The following is a 16493-nucleotide window of genomic DNA, read 5'->3' as shown; positions in this document are numbered from 1 at the left end:
CAGGCCTCTTTGCATTTTAGTCTCAGATTATTCAGTCTACTTCTATGTCTATAGAAGTGCCTTTTCTGGAATTCATATATATGGAATTATGCAGAATGGGACTGGCTTCTTAGGATAATGTTTTTGGGCTCATTCATATAGCATATAATCAGCATCTCATTCTTTTTTAATGCCAAATAATATTCCCCTGTGTGGATATGGCGTGTTTTGTTTATATATTCACCAGTTGATGGACATTTGGATGCTTTCCACCTTTTGGCTAACTGACATGAATAACACTGAGTGGACATCTGTGTGCAAATCTTTGCATGGATATATGTTTCATTTCTCTTGGACAGATACTTTGGAATGGGTTTGTGGGATCATGTGGTAAATTCATGTTTAACTTTTAAAAACATTTATTTTTTTTAAGTGTGATAAAATACACATCACATAAAATTTACCATCTTAACCATTTTTAAGTTATACTTCATTAGTATTAAGAAACTCAGATTGTTGGGATAACTGGGTGGCTTGGTCAGTTAAGTGTCTGACTTTGGCTCAGGTCATGATCTCAGGGTCCTGGGATAGTCAGACTCCACGCTCAGTGAGAAGTCCGCTTGTCCTTCTGCCTGTATCCCCACTCGTGGACGCTCAAATAAATAAGTAAAATCTTTAAAAAAAAGGAAAAGAAACTCATATTGTTGTGCAACTATCACTATCTACAAACTCATATCATCTTTCCAAACTGAAATTTTATACCCATTAAACAATAATTCTCATTCCTCCTTCCTTTCATCTCTTGGCAAGCATTACAATCCTACTGACTTTCTGTGATCTGTCTATGCTAGGTACCTCATACAAGTGGAACCATACAGTATTTTTCATTTTTTGACTGGCTTATTTTACCTAACATACTGTCCTCAAGGCTCATCCATGTTGAAACACGTGTTAGAATTTCTTTTATTTTTTAAGGCTGAATAGTGTATTCTCTTGTATTCACATACTACAGTTTATCCATTTTCCGTCAGTGGACACTTGGGTTGCTTCTATCTTTTGGTTTTTATAAATGTTTTTGTGAACTAGGGTTGTGAACTTAAATATATAAGTTCCTGCTTTCAATTCTTTTGGGTATATTCCCAGAAGTGGAATTGCTAGATCATATGGTAATTCTATTTTTAATATTTTGAGGAACTGTCATGACTTTTTCATAGTGCCTGACCAATTTTCCTTTCCACCAATAATGCACAAAGGTTCCTATTTCTCTACATCCTCACCAACACTTGTTGTTTTCTGTGTTTCTGATAATAGCTGTCCTAATGAGTATGAGGGGATATCTCACTGTGGTTTGTATTTGCATTTTCCTAGTGATTAGTGATTTTGAGTATCTTTTTATGTATTTATTTGATTATTTGTATGTCTTTGGAGAAATGTCTATTCATATCTTTTGCCCATTTTTTAAAAATTGGGTTGTATATTATTTTGTTGCGGAGTTGTAGGAGTTCTTTATATAGTCTGAATATTAACCCTTTACCAGGTATTTGATTGGCAGCGTTTTTTTTTTTTTTTTTTTTTTTTTTTTTTTAATTCTGTGAGTTGTGTTCTATTGATTGTATTCTTTGATGCACCAAAGTTTTTAATTTTGGCTAAATCCAGTTTATTTTTTTTCTGTTGCATGTGTTTTCAGTGTCCTATCAAGAAATCATTGCCAAATTTCAATGTCATGAAGCTCTTCCTGTTTTCTTTTAAGAATTCCATAGTTTTAGGTTTTAGACTTAAGTCCTTGATGGATTTGGAGTTTATTTTTGTGTATGGTATGAGGCTGGGCTTGAACCACTTCGTTCTTTTGCAAGTGAGTATCTGGTTTTTCTAACGGCATTTGTTGAAAAAACTGTCCTTTCCATTGAATGGTCTTGGAAAATCACTTGATTTTTATGTGAAGGTTTATTTTTGGGCTCTCTATTCTATTCCATTGGTCTATGTTTAACTTTTTACAAAACCACCAAACTCTTTTCGACTTTGGCTATTATTTTACATCCTCTCCAACAGTGTTTGAAGTTTCCCATTTCTCTACATCCTTGTCAACATTTATTATTATCTGACAGATTATATGGCTATTGATTATAGCTATCCTCGAGCCATTGTATCTTGTAATGATTTTGGTGTTGACTTTTAAACATTCTACTTTTGTCTAACATGGGGCAGAGAGGTAGTTAGATAGAGTGAAGACCTCCACACACAACCACGGGACTCCAGTTAACGGCCTGAATATACTCAAGGCTTCTTGCAGAAGAAGACTGAAAAAGTTCAGGCAAATCTCTTAACATCTTAGAGCCTCAGCTTCCTCTTCTGAATAATGAATACCTTCCAAATACAGGATAAGAACAAGTGTACAAGTGTTTTTCTCACTTGAGGGGCTTAATAAATGTTGGATTCACAATTTTACAAACCATAAATTTCCCTTCAGTGTGTTCTTGCTGTGGGACATCCCTGTCACTGGGTTAAGTTTTCCAGCAAATAGGACTACCCAGCGTTTTAAGCATGACTGAATCCTGTGAGTCAGCTTGGCTGTCTTTCTCTTGTTCCTCTGGATGTCACCCAAATATCTTCACACCCATCTCATCGACACTGAGTGAACTGTAAGAACCCTGCTCCCTCATTTGTCTGTCATCTGAGCCACGATCGCCTGTTTATCCAGTTCAGTTTCTTTCTCATCCTCTGTCCTGGCTTCTGCACACTACAACAAGGGCTGTTGCCATTTAACCCTGGATTCTACGGGGGCAAACCCATTCTTATCCCGGGCCTGTTGGAGCAATCCAGTGGCCTTTGCTTCTTTCTTGGTTCTCCCATGTCTGCAGAGACGTGCTCCTGGGGGAGATGAAGTCATCGGGGCAGCTTTCCCCTCTTCGTGCCCAGGTTGCTAGCTGCTGCAGTAATTGGCTTGGCAGCGCTCTCCCTAAAAGGTTGTCCTTCAGCTGGTACTTTGTTAAAGCTGCAAGGCCAATCCCCTTGGGAGTTCCTGTAGCTAGCAGCTGTCTTGCCTAATTAAGGAGAGATGGGAAAGGTGTTTTGAAGGAAAACCTCTTTACCTGGAAGAACAGGGCTGGGCCTGCACTTCTGGAAAGGAGATAAATGATAGATATAAAGGCCAAGGCAGAGGGCATGGGGGCTGTGGCTTGGATCACGTGGCAGAAGGTGCTTTGCTGGCAGTCAAGGATACTGGCATTGAATGTTTTGTAAAGGACTTAGCATGTACTCTTTAGTAAATTGGGCAAGAAGTCCCACACTTATTAAAATTTTTGTGCACTTAGATTTCCAAGTGTCCCATGGTGAATGTACACATGTAGGAAGTACTTTGTATATCCTACCAAAAAAAAAAAAAATATCCTGAAACAAGTGAGCCAAGCTCAAGGAATTTCCAGATATCTCGGAGAGGTATAACCTGAACTACTTAGATCCACTTAGGAAATGTTGGGACTATTCTAGGCATAAGCTGTTAGGGTCCATAGCAAAGACTTGGGTTTTGGAGGATAGAATCCTCTTAAACTCTAGTGTAGTGATGTCTAATAGGAATAGTATATGAGCTACATATGTAACTCAGCATTTTCTAGTAGCTACATGTAATAGTTTCCTAGGACTGCTGTGACAAATTATCACCAACAAGGTGAGTTTTAAGCAACAGAAACTTGCCTTATTCACAGTGTTGGAGGCCAGTGGTCTGAAATCAAGATGTCAGCAGGGCCATACTTCCTCTGAAGGCTCTCAGAAGAATCCTTTCTTGCCTCTTGGCAGTCATTGGCATTCCTTGGTGTATAGATGCAGAAGTCCAGTGTTTGCCTCTGTCTTCACATGGCCTGTGTGTCTGACTTGGTTCAAATCTCTCTCTCCTTTCTTTTATAAAAGCACCAGTTATTGGTTTTAGGACCCAGATTAAGTCTCGGGTAATTTCATCTCCATATCCTTAAGTAAATCATATCTACAAAAAAATCATATCAATTTTCAAAAAGAGCCTATCTAGGGTTCCAATGAACATGCACTTAGGGGAACACTGTTCATCTCACCCCAACACATTAAAAAAGAAAGAAAAACCAACCATTGAATTTTATTAATTCTAATACATTCTTAACCTAATATTCCACAATATCATTATAACATGTAATCAATAGAAAATAATTCTTAGATATTTTAACATTCTTGTGTTTTTGACACTAAGCCTTTGGAATCTGGTGTTTATTTTACACTTAACAAAGCATCTCACCTTGGACCTGCTACCTTTTGAAGACAGGATACCCATTTGTGACTGGCTGCCACATACTGACCAGCACAGTGGCAGTGCCGTGGGGCTGACAAAACGTTTATACTTTTCAGTGTTTTGCCTGTGTTTTCTTCCTCTCTCCTTTGCGCTCTCTGTCCTTTTATCTTCTTATTAGTTTTCAGGGAATTTCTATTTATTTGGAGAAAGTCTCAGTTGTTCCGAACAAAGGAAATAAAAGTCTACATTGTGAAAGCTACTGGGATCCCAGGACTCAGCGGGGGAAGCAAAGTGAGCCAGTTCTGAAAGAAAAGTCCTTTATTCAGTTACATTTTTAAGTGTTTATTGTTCGTTGAATTCATTAAGCACTTCTATGGCAAGTAGCTTATTAAACAAGTGCGGTTAATATTTGGGATGTAACGTTTTTTATTAGGAAGGGCAATATAAGTCTTTATTATTCAACAGTCTCTCTGCCATGAGATCTGTGACCCATTTTCAGCCCCCCATGAACACAGCCATTCTTCTCTTGTCATGTTAAGACAAGAAGGGGAATAAACTTTTTTCTTTCTGGGCTGATGACTCTAAGTCTGTTGCAATAGTGAAGTTAAGATTTATATCTCTAGGAAATCTATATTGTCTTCTCCAAGAATTGCAGGCTTGTTACATTTTGGCTTGGACCTCAGTAAAGGGTTTTATAAGCAACCCCACGGGGAAAAAAATTTGGATCTTTGAATTCTTAAATGTGGTTTGTGATAAGGATGTGGTTTCTACCCTTCCTCCCCCACAACTGATTTATACTGAGCCTGTTACTGTTGTTGGAATTTTTCTGGAATTACGATCTCTTCTCAGATGAATTAATGTTAAAGAAAATTAACAACCCATGAATATGAATACCGTAATAGAAGAATATAAAGTACAACGTGAATGTCTCTCTTCCTCTTTCCATAAGTCTATATGTCTCATTTCTCTGTATATCCAAATACATATATGTTTAAATTGCCTATTCACTTATTTTTTAAATAAGAGATATTGGATTACGCTTTGTATTGTTCTATAGTTTGCTTTTTCAGCCTTTTACTAGGACCTAAAGAGGTTCCAAGCCTACACAGCCATATGGATAAAGGTGGCAAAATAGTCTGTAGTACAAACCTCTATAGTTTAATAAATTATTTTATTGATCACATTTTACCTGATGTATATTTTTCTTTTGCTCTAATAAATGGTATACAAGTATCGAGCACATGTGAGTATTTCTGTAGGAAAACTTCCAAGTAGTGCAGTTGGGCCAAAGAGCCATGAACATTGCAGTTTGGTTTCTGAAAGGCTGTACCAGTGTCTCTTCCCACACATGATATATGAGGGTGTGTGTTTCCTCACATCTTGGTCACCTTTAGATATCAGCGTCAACCTTTTATTTATTTATTTTTGCCAATTTAGTTAGTCTGAGGATATATGCACAGGGCCTTTAATTTTTCATTTCTTCATTACTAGTTACTTTGACCAATTTTTATAGGTTTATTGGCCATTAGTATTCATCTCCTGAAAGATTTTTCCTAAGTATTTGATGGCTTTTGCTATTAGGATGATTTTTTTTCCTGTTACGTTTACCAGGGGTTGATATATATTGCTGATATAAGGAAAATTTGCTGAGTTATATATGTTGATCTTATTATCCAGCCAATTTATTGCTTTCTTTATAAAAGTTTTGATAATCTCTAAGAATTGTATAGCAATTTTTATAGTTTTTGTGTACTTCCAGGACAGTGTTGAACAGTAGACGTAATGAGAGCTTCTTTGTTTTGGTAACTATAATAGGAACGTGTGTCTATTTAGTATAATGTTTGTTTTCAAGTTAAGATAATTTTCTTCTGGGATCCTTGGGTGGCTCAGTGGTTTGGTGCCTGCCTTTGGCCTGGGGTGCGATCCTGGAGTCCCGGGATCGAGTCCCACGTTGGGCTCCCTGCGTGGAGCTTGCTTCTCCCTCTGCCTGTGTCTCTGCCTTTGTCTGTCTATCATGAATAAATAAATAAAATCTTAAAAAAAAAAAAAGATAATTTTCTTCTATGGCAAATTTGCTATTTTTAAAAATCAGAAATTGATAAGCTTTTTTGACATCAATTGTAACTGTTTTTTCTTAATTTGTTAAAATAATTTGTTTAAAATGATTATCTGTGCATTCTTGTAATAAACTTTACTTAGTTATTATGTGCCAGTTAAAATACATGACTTTAATTTTGTACTGTTGGATTTAATTTGCAGATATTTTATTTCAGTTTTCTTTTTTTGTTGTGATATTGGGCTAGTGACTTTTTCAGTGTTTTTGCTATCTTTTTGTGTCAGGGTTATGCTGGATCCATAGAATGACAAGAATTTTTCATCTTTGTCTAATGCTCTGAAACAATTTACAGTTCAAAGGAATAATGTGGTCCCCTGCTGTCCGCTATGGTAGCCACTAGCCACAGATGACCATCGAGCACCTGATATATGACTCGTCTGAATTGAAATGTGCTGTCATGTATGCCTTGGATTTTGAAGACTTAGTGTAAAAAATACGTAAAATGTTTTATTAGTAATGTTTTATTCTTTTTTTTAATTTTTAAATTCTTATTACATGTCTAAATGGTAATATTTTAGATGTGTTATATTAAATAATTTTATTACTTAAATTTACTGTTTTAACTTTTTAAAATGTGGCTACTAAAAAAATTAAAAATTTTATATGTGGTTCACATGATATTTATTTTGGATCATTCTTGAGAGTTAACTGAAACTTAACTATATAAACATCTGATCCTGGGCCTTTTTTAGATCTTTACCTTTTCATTATCTTCTTCTAGGGTTGTCAGAAAACTTTACTACCAGTTAAATCAGGTTTGATGATTTATATTTTCCTAGTAAGTAACTTGTTTCATCTAGTTTTACATATTTATTGATATAAAGTTCTGCAGAGTACTTACTTTATTTTTATAGCTTTTTAAATTTATTCATTTGAGAGAGAGAGAAACAGAGACAGAGAGTGTAAGCAGGGAGAGAGGCAGAGGGAAAGGGAGAAGTAGACTCCATACTGAGCTGAGAGCCCAACGCTGGCTGGATCCTAGGACCTGGAGATCATGACCTGAGCTGAAGGTGGATGCTCAACCATCTGAGCCACCCAGGCACCCCTATAGTACTTATTTTAGCTATAAATAAATAAATAAATAAATAAATAAATAAATAAATGTATGTTTGTAGTTTTATCTCCTTTCTCACTCTTCTTTTTCCCCCGCCTTCATTAGAATTATCAAGTTTATTTTTAAATTTTTATTTTATTTTTATTTTTTTAAAGATTTTATTTATTCGTTCATGAGAGACCGAGAGAGAGAAAGAGGGAGAGAGAGGGGTAAGAGACATAGGCAAAGGGAGAAGCAGGCTCCCTGCAGGGAGCCCGACATGGGACTCAGTCCCAGGACCCCCAGGATCATGCCCTGAGTCAAAGGCAGATGCTCAACCACCGAGCCACCCAGGTGCCCCAAGAGTTTATTTTAATGGTCTTTTCAAAAATCAATAATTTATTATACTGGTTAGGTATGTGATTTTGTTATTGATTCCCCCATAGTTCCTTTTGTCAATTTTTCTTGAGTTTGTTACTTTTTTTTCTAGATTATTGAATGAATAGTTGATTTATTTTTGATCTTCGTTTTCCCCATAAATGCATTTAGGGATGTATGGTTTTCTTTAAAGTGTTGCCTTGACCATACCCCATAGGTTTTGATATATTGTATTCTTACTAGGTGATTGTGTATATGTAATCTGGCCATCTCTTTCTCTTCACCTCTGCTTTGTTATAAAAATGTCCACCAAGATCACCCAGTGAGCCTTTGAGTGACTTCCCACTGCTCTCACCTATAGTGGAAATGGAGCTGATTTATTCTTTAAGGAGCATAACTTTTTAGGTAAATTGTAAGCTGTCCTGTCTTTTGTTAGGTAAGAGCTGTAGCCTCTTTCATAGTAATTGGGGCCAGTATCCTCAAACTGCTTCCATTGGTTGCATCCTCAGGTCCTTTCTTTAAGGTATTAATTGTCATAGTTCATCATGACCTCACCATTCACCTAACAGAGTACTCCTACCATATTATCATTATTACTACCATTTATTCAGTATCTACCCACATTAATTGCTTAAGGCCCTAACAGTCTTGTGAAATAGGTATTTTATTTTTATTTTATTTTATTTTATTTTATTTTATTTTATTTTATTTTATTTTATTTTATATATTTTTTTGAAATAGGTATTTTAAAACCCACTTTATAGATTGGGAAGCTTGGAGAAGTTAAGTGATTCACCTAGGTTCACCTAGTGAGTGTTGGAGATTTGAAACTGTATTTCTGAAACTACAAGTCCTTTCCTCTTGACCACAGCAACTGTGCTGTAATACTATCACCTGAGGCTTTTCTACCAACTTCAAACTAAGCTGAAACATTTTGCTGTCCCAGTTTTGCCTGTGTTCCTTCTCCTGTTGCTGCTGTGGGTTGGTTGAGGGCAGGGTGTTGAGGGGCAGTGGAGAAAGCGAAAGAGCCCTTGCAAGAGTGCTTGGAAAGAACTCTTTCCCAGAGTTGGTGGCCAATCTCTTGTATGAGGGCGGATAGCCTCAAACTTCATATTTTTCCACCGGCCCCTTTTCTCTATCCCTGGCCTCTTTGCTCCTCCACAGTCTAAGGAAGGCAGTAGAGCCTGCAAGAACGTTCTAGTTCATAGATTTTGCTGCAGGAAGATCTTGTCTCTTTCCACACGACTATCTGGGAAAATTTCCAGGAATCTATTTGCTGAGCAGAGCTTCAGGAGGCACAAGTATTCACCTATTTGATTCAGTATCAAAATCTTATCTCTCCTAGGCCACTGGTTCTCAACCTTTGGTTTTTAATTTAGGCTGAATTTTTAAGATAAGTGTCATGACTAAAAAAAGCAAGGGACAAGCAGAGAGCTATACATGACAGGCTCTAAAAAAAAGTAATTTTATATTTGTTTATACTGATGATTTTAGAATTTTAAACTATACATGTTCTTTTATCCCCTTCGTAAAAATCTTAGAAAATTCTGACACAGAGAAGGTGTTAACCTGCCTCTTTTTTCCTCTATCACCCAGCTTCAGGGCAGTACCACTGGTCTCAAATTACATAAACATGTTTTGGAGAGCGCAGGCACCTACATATTTAACTTGACAGGAGGTGAGGAATAAGAAGTATGCTCCCAAGCACACATATTCTGTTCTGAAATGAACTGTTCTTCCCCTCCTCTCATCCCATTTGAAGGGCTCCTTGTCTGTAGAGATCTTCCTGACGTGCTCTAGTTAGGGTGTGTGTGTTTGTGTTTAAGATGTTATTTTTAAGTAATCTCCACATCCAGGGTGGGGTTTGAACTCGCAACCCCAAGATCAAGGGTTGCATGCTCTACTAACTGAGTCAGCCAGGTGCTCCATGTGAGCATTTTTTTCATGGATCCATTACTATAACCCTTCCTTTTAGATCAGAGATGCTCAACTTTGTCTACACATTGGAATCACTAGCTTAAAATATTGATGCCTGGATCTATCTACAGAGATCCTGATTTAATTAGTCTGGGGTCAGTTGTGGGTATCAGGCTTAATGGAGCTCCCCAGTAATTCTAATATGCCTCAAAGGTTGAGAACCACTGTATAGATTATTTTTCTTCTTCTTCTTCCTCCTCCTCCTCCTCCTCCTCCTCTTCCTCCTCCTCCTCCTCTTCTTCTTCTTCTTCTTCTTCTTCTTCTTCTTCTTCTTCTTCTTCTTCTTCTTCTTCCTCTTCTTCTTCTTCCTCTTCTTCTTTCTTCTTCTTCTTCTTCCTCCTCTTCCTCCTCCTCCTCCTTCTCCTTCTTCATCTTCTTTTGAGAGAAAGAACTCATGCACAGGGCAGAGGGAGAGAATCCTAAGCAGGTTCCATGCTCAGCATAGAGCCTTATGTGGGGCTTGATCCCTAGACCCTATGATCATGACCTGAGCCAAAAGCAAGAGTCGGATACTTACCTGACTGAGCCACCCAGGCACCCCTAGATTTTTATTTCTGCAGAAATTTGTTGTGTCTGAGGTAACTGGTCCTATGATTGACATGTAGTAGGCTCTCAGTGTTTGAAGAAGAAATAAATAGTACATTAGAGAGTGGGAAGAGTTCACTTTGCCTCTGCATTCTTCTCGCCCAGCCTCCAAATGCAGAGAAAACATTCCCCGTTAGCATTGTCTTCTGAGATAATTCATTCCTAACAGTGTCTTAAGTGAAAAGCTATGGTACGATCCCATGGATTTCAACCCCAAGCACAATATGGAGAGATTTCTTACCCATAGACTCGTACCTTTGAACCACAAAGTGGTGTTTTGTTTTCAAGGTTGATGGCTCTTGCAGAGGTGGAGTACATAGGCCAACAATGCTTCTTGATTGATTCAGGGCAAGTTGGCTTCTCAAGCTTCCTTGTAATGAGGAACTTCATGTCTCACTGGGTCACTGTCTGATAATCTGGAGTTATAAATGCTGGCTGTGAGTAGTTTTATTCTGGCCCACACAGACCTAGGCTGTGATTGCTAATGTGCCCAGATGCAAAATCTATCACTTTTGTAAGAAGTTAATGTGGTTACCTAGGTGAATGAGGACATAATCCCAGATTACATAATTCCTGGGGTTTTGAACTGAAGTTATTACCCACTGGATCTCTAGCCCTAAAGTTAATCTTGGGCCTTAGTAAGTGATGATACTCTTACCTAGACAACTTGGCATCATTATGGTAATTCCAGGGAATCCTGTGTTCTCTTGTTGGGCATTGACTAAGATATCAGAGTTGCTTTCCATCTAGATATCAAAGGGATTTATAAATTCTGGAATGTATGATTAATTATTGTGCTTCCCTGTGTATCGGAATGCATAGTTGGTCCTGGATTGGAAATTAAAAATGAAAGGAATGGGGGATCCCTGGGTGGCTCAGCGGTTTAGTGCCTGCCTTTGGCCCAGGGTGTGATCCTGGAGTCCCGGGATCGAGTCCCATGTCGGGCTCCCGGCATGGAGCCTGCTTCTCCCTCCTCCTGTGTCTCTGCCTCTCTCTCTCTCTCTCTCTCTCTGTCTATCATAAATCAATCAATCAATCTTTAAAAAAAAGGGAGTAGGATGATTTGCTACTATAAGTTAGTGACAGAAAAATGGATGCCTCTGTGAGTAATGCTGAAGGAAAAGAGAAAATGAGGAGTCTTTATACAAATGAGGAAAGGAGAAAAATCAAAGAAAGAAATGAGTTTGGAAACATCTGGCCTTGTGTCCTGGTGTTCCCTTCCTATCCCTGTTTCAAGACTAGAGGGTCCTGTTGGGTAAGGAGAGATGACAGTTCAAGTAACCAAGTTAAAGTCCTTCTAATTGCCTGTGAGGCCTTGTAGAATTCCTCCTACTTCCAACTCAGCTCTTTCTTTTGCTCATTTTGCTCTTGCCATGCTGGCCTTTGCCCTCCGTTGAGCAAGCCCATGACTCTTGACTTTGCATTGGCTGTTCTGCTTGTCTGGGATGTTCTTCCACCATATATCTGATGGTCAACTCCCTTTGCTCCTTCAAGTCTTTGCTATATTGCCACTTTCTCAAAAAGGCCTACTTAAAATTGCAGATTCTACCCTCTTTCCCCTCAGATTTCCCCAGATTCTACTTTCCCCTTAGCCCCCACTTTACACATGTCTTCATCTTTCTTTCCCTGGCACTGTCACTTCCTAATATGCTATATAATTTGTTAAATTTGTGTTGCCTATTTTCCCCAATCCATCACCACCCCAAGGGCAGGGTCTTTATTTGTTCCTTTCTATACCTAGCAAAAGTACCTGGCACAGAGTAGGCCCTCAATACATACTGTTGAATGAAATGATTCAATATTCATTGTAGTTCTTTGGCTTGGAAATTAGTTCTACAGACTCAAAGGTTTTGGGCCATTGCTGTTTCTCCTTCTAGGTTTGTCCGACTGTATTTAATTGATTTGTTGGGACTGTTGTCATCATTTTTCTTTCTTTTACCAAAGGCTTTTGTGGAAGGGGGTAGCTGAATCAGACCAACTACTCAGAAAATCCAGAGGCTGTGGGAGTCCCTTGAAGAAGATAGGCCACTGCTAGGAGAAGAGTGGTCCATAGTAGGGGTGGTTTCCTCCATCCCTACTTAGGTTATAGGGATGCTTTCTTGGATCAAGTTCTCATGAGAGTCCTTCTCAAAAACATGGCCCTTGAGAGCTTTCTGATTTCTAAAGCAGTGAATGGCTCATCCTTTGAAGTAGGGAATTTCAAGGTCCAGCTCAGCTTCGTTAACTGAGCAGTGGTGTTAGCAGTCAGGTCCTGCCTGATGCCTGGCCAAACCGAAGAGGGTCACTTGAACTACTCATTGGGGCTTGTGCTACTAAGTTGCTGTTTTTGTTCTTGCCTTCTCCATCCTCACTGTGATAAAATGTGAGAAGCAGTCAGATTGGGCTTGCCAGCATTTGCAGGGCCTACTGAAAAGGACTTATCTTCAAAAGCATAGGGACTTATCTTCAGAAACATATTTTCCTTCTTTCACCTGCCATCTTGCCTTTGCCAATTATTTATTCTTTCTTTTCTCACTCTTCTAGACGTATACACTTTTCAGAAACTGTCCCTGTCTTGGAGAATTTTCTGCATGAGGTTAAAGTAGCAGCTATCCTGTCATTTTCTATACGTCAGACTTTTACTAACTTCAGCCATCTGCAATGGGGTTTGGAGACTGGGAAGGGTAAGAAGCAGGGAGAGAACACCTGTGATCAAAGATCTAACTCAAAACCAAAACACAAAAATCTGTGCCATTTGTTTTGTTAGACCAGTGCTATTCAGGAGAAGTAGCATGTGAACCGCATATGTAATTTTAACCTATTTTTTTTTATTATTTATTTATGATAGTCATACAGAGAGAGAGAGAGGCAGAGACAAGGCAGAGACATAGGCAGAGGGAGAAGCAGGCTCCATGCACCGGGAGCCTGACGTGGGATTCCATCCTGGGTCTCCAGGATCGCGCCCTGGGCCAAAGGCAGGCGCCAAACCTCTGCGCCACCCAGGGATCCCCCGCATATGTAATTTTAAATGTTTAGTAGCCCCATTAAAAAAGTAAAAATGAACAGGTCAAATGAATTTTAATATCTTTTATTTAACTCTATGCATCTAAAATATTAATGTTTTAGCATGTAACCAATGTGAAATTAATGTTTCAACATGTAACCAATTTGTTTTTACATTACCCTTCTACATCTGATATTTTATATCTGCAGCATATTTCAGTTTGGACTGGCTATATATCATGTGCTTAACAGCCAATTACAGCTCGTGGTTACTATATTGGACAGTGTACGCAGAAAGCTCTTACCCACAGTGAGCTATGTTACATGTTATTTTTATGATTGAAAATAGTTGATATCAAAAAAAAAAAAAAGAAAATAGTTGATATTTTTCTGCCCTTGCCCTCCACTTTATAACCCAAGTCACCACAAAAAGGCTAAAACATAAACCATATTCAGTGTTCTCAGAAAAGGTAGGGAAATGTGAAGAATAGGGAAGATTTCTAGTAAGCGTTGCTAAAATAATACATACTGGTGTTCTAGTACAAGGAACCTGAGAAGTATCCTAGATGGAAACCCCAGACTGCACTGTGAGGCCCTCTCCATTTCTAAAACTGGGAGCCTACTAGGGACCCGGAGGAGCCAGCAAATGTGGCTTTAGCTGGGTGTGTCCCTCCTCGTGTCCCTGAGATTGCTAACTTCCTCAGTTTGGCGAGTTTCCCTTCTGGTCCATGGGGCAGAGTTGCAGCTGGGGCCTTCAAGTGCTAAAGGCTCAGTAATGGCTGAGGCCCCAGCTGTGTTCCAGGGACATCAGGACAGTCTGGCTTGTCACCTTGGCAAGCTTTATGGATGGACTCTCTTGGAACTCACCACTCCAAGGACATTTGCTTGGGGGCAATGGTAGTAAAGGGCACGGGGTGGCTGTGTAAGCTGCAGTTCTCGGATTCCAGCCAGCAGAAAGGAAACCAACAAAAAGACATCAAAAACTGAAATGTCTAGATCAAACAGCCTCTTTGCCTTTTTCTCTGTTTTTATTTCTTGTGCGTATGTAGGAAATTAGTCAGGAATGGGGAGGGGAGCTGTCTTATAACTAGTGTGTATTGATCTTGTGTAAAGCATTGAGCCCATTGCTGGCTGTTACCTAATTTTCTCTCTATTCCTTTTTCAGGCCGAGGAGTCTTGTAAATGTAATGGCTGGAAAAATCCCAACCCTTCTCCCACTCCCCCCAGAGCTGATCTGCAGCAAATAATCGTCAGTCTAACAGAATCCTGCCGGAGTTGTAGCCATGCCCTAGGTGAGTTCCTAAATCTTCAAGGGAACTTTAATGTTGCCTGAAAGTTCTAACTTGCTGAATTCTGTGTGTTAGCCAAACTTGCATGCTATTTACCTCTAAGCGAGGCAGTAACAAAAGAGTCTATTTAGTCTCATGAATTTACTGATGGGAGACAAGCCCTGCACTGTTTGCACTGACTCCTTATCCATCTCTTCCCCTTTTCCCTAAGAGCTGGCTTCGACTGGGGGATTGGCAGATAAGATGAAACAGGACAACTGAGCTAGAATGAAGTGTATCGTGTCCTGATTCATTCTGATGGGGGCCTGAGGGTCTTTGATCTCCAGGGTAGAAAGCTCAACCAACTGGTTCTTTGTCTAAGTGTTACTACTATTATTTTATTTTCTGATTCCCTGAACTTTCTGGAAGTGCTACATTTTATCTTTATATTCTTTAGTTTCCTGCTTCTGGTAGCTCTTTCTTCACTGGGGTTGTGCTTGGTGAATGTTTACTTGTGTTTTCCCTTTCAACTTTCTTATCTCTATCCCTGCAAGATAATCATTGTCAGTTTGGCAAGATAGACTGCCAGAGTTACTCAATGGGACTGTGCTAATATGTTCTTGTCCTGATACAAGTTTTAAGATAAAATTTTTAAAATTGTCTTTGGTTGGAGTAGATAAAAGTTAACGGGTAGCTTTCCCTAGATATTAAAATTCTAGTTCATACAGGATCATCTTGGCATATTATACTTACTTTTCCACCTTTAGTTATCTAGTCTCCTATAGAACATCTCTCTCCTGTTTACTGTCCAGTATTGCTCCATGTAGAACATTCTCAATGAAGTGGCTTTTCCCCCTCACCCTTTCTAAGTCGGTGCCTTCTTTTGACATCATCTCTCAATCTTCCTGGTGATATCAAATGATACAGCATCAGCCTTCAAGGTAGCATGGTGTCAGGCCAAGTCTGAATTAATTTTATTTTGTACTCAGTTGGAGAGTATTTCAATACTTGTAGAGCAAAAAAGTAGATAATGTGATCTTCCCTGGAAGTTACTGCACTAGACTTTCTGAGAAAGGAAATCGAGAACAGTGATCTCTCAAAAGAAATAAGCACACTAATAATTACATCGTTGTATAACTGGTGTCTAAAATAGTGTAAGTTTGATGTTTGAAACAGTTGTGCAAAGGAAGGATTCCAACAGTCACAGAATATCTTTGCTTATAACTTACCTTTTTCACCATTGATCCTTGAGCGACTGCCCTTTAGAATTTGCCTCAGGAAATATGATGCAATAAAAAACTGGCTCAGAAACTTCTTAACCACTGGGCTTGAACTGTATTTGGTATTGATTGGGAAATCCAATTATCTTACATCAATTAACATTTAAAAACAGAAGTCTTCTTTCTTAGTTGAGCAGATTGTCTCCATTCTGAGCATGTAAACACACATGAATGCCCAAAGGCAGAAATGGCCTTTTGGAAAGAAAAGCCAACTTTGTTCCCTTTTATATTTCTTAACAAGCTTTGAAAACAAATACCCTTATTGGATGATACATAATCAAGAATGGGAAAAAAAAAAGTACATATCCTTTGACCTGGCAAATCCGTGCCAGAAATTTAACCTACCTATAAATTAAGATGTGCCCTTAAATTAAACTAAAAAGTTATTATAGCCATATCAATGATATTAAAAAAACTGGAAACAACCTAAATATCCCAGTGTTAGGAGATAATTGCTTGAATTATGAAAAGCTATATTAAAAATTCAATATGGCTATTAAGATGATATATTTTCCAATATGGAAAGACATTCTTAACATTATTAATGAAAAAAAGCAAGTCATAAAGCAATTTAATTGGAGGTTTTGTAATTTAGGACTAAATTAAGGATCCACCAGGCCAAATTCAAATCTTGGCTCTGCAA

General features: G+C 38.5%; 1 protein-coding gene across 2 annotated transcripts in view; it reads left to right on the top strand.

Annotated features, from left to right (window-relative positions):
• The window catches only part of KAT2B (lysine acetyltransferase 2B), a 101766-nt gene that overhangs the window by 17615 nt on the left and 67658 nt on the right, over positions 1 to 16493 (top strand). For both annotated transcript variants that reach the window (XM_041733760.1, XM_041733761.1), the window contains exon 2: positions 14468 to 14594. In XM_041733760.1, coding sequence (XP_041589694.1) covers positions 14468 to 14594 — 127 coding nt within the window. The remainder of the gene's footprint in view (positions 1 to 14467; positions 14595 to 16493) is intronic.

Source organism: Vulpes lagopus, chromosome 19 (assembly GCF_018345385.1).
Source record: "Vulpes lagopus strain Blue_001 chromosome 19, ASM1834538v1, whole genome shotgun sequence".
Classification (NCBI taxonomy): Eukaryota; Metazoa; Chordata; class Mammalia; order Carnivora; family Canidae; genus Vulpes; species Vulpes lagopus.
The sequence above is the reverse complement of the archived record's forward strand: the minus strand, read 5'-3'. Positions and strand labels throughout refer to the sequence as shown.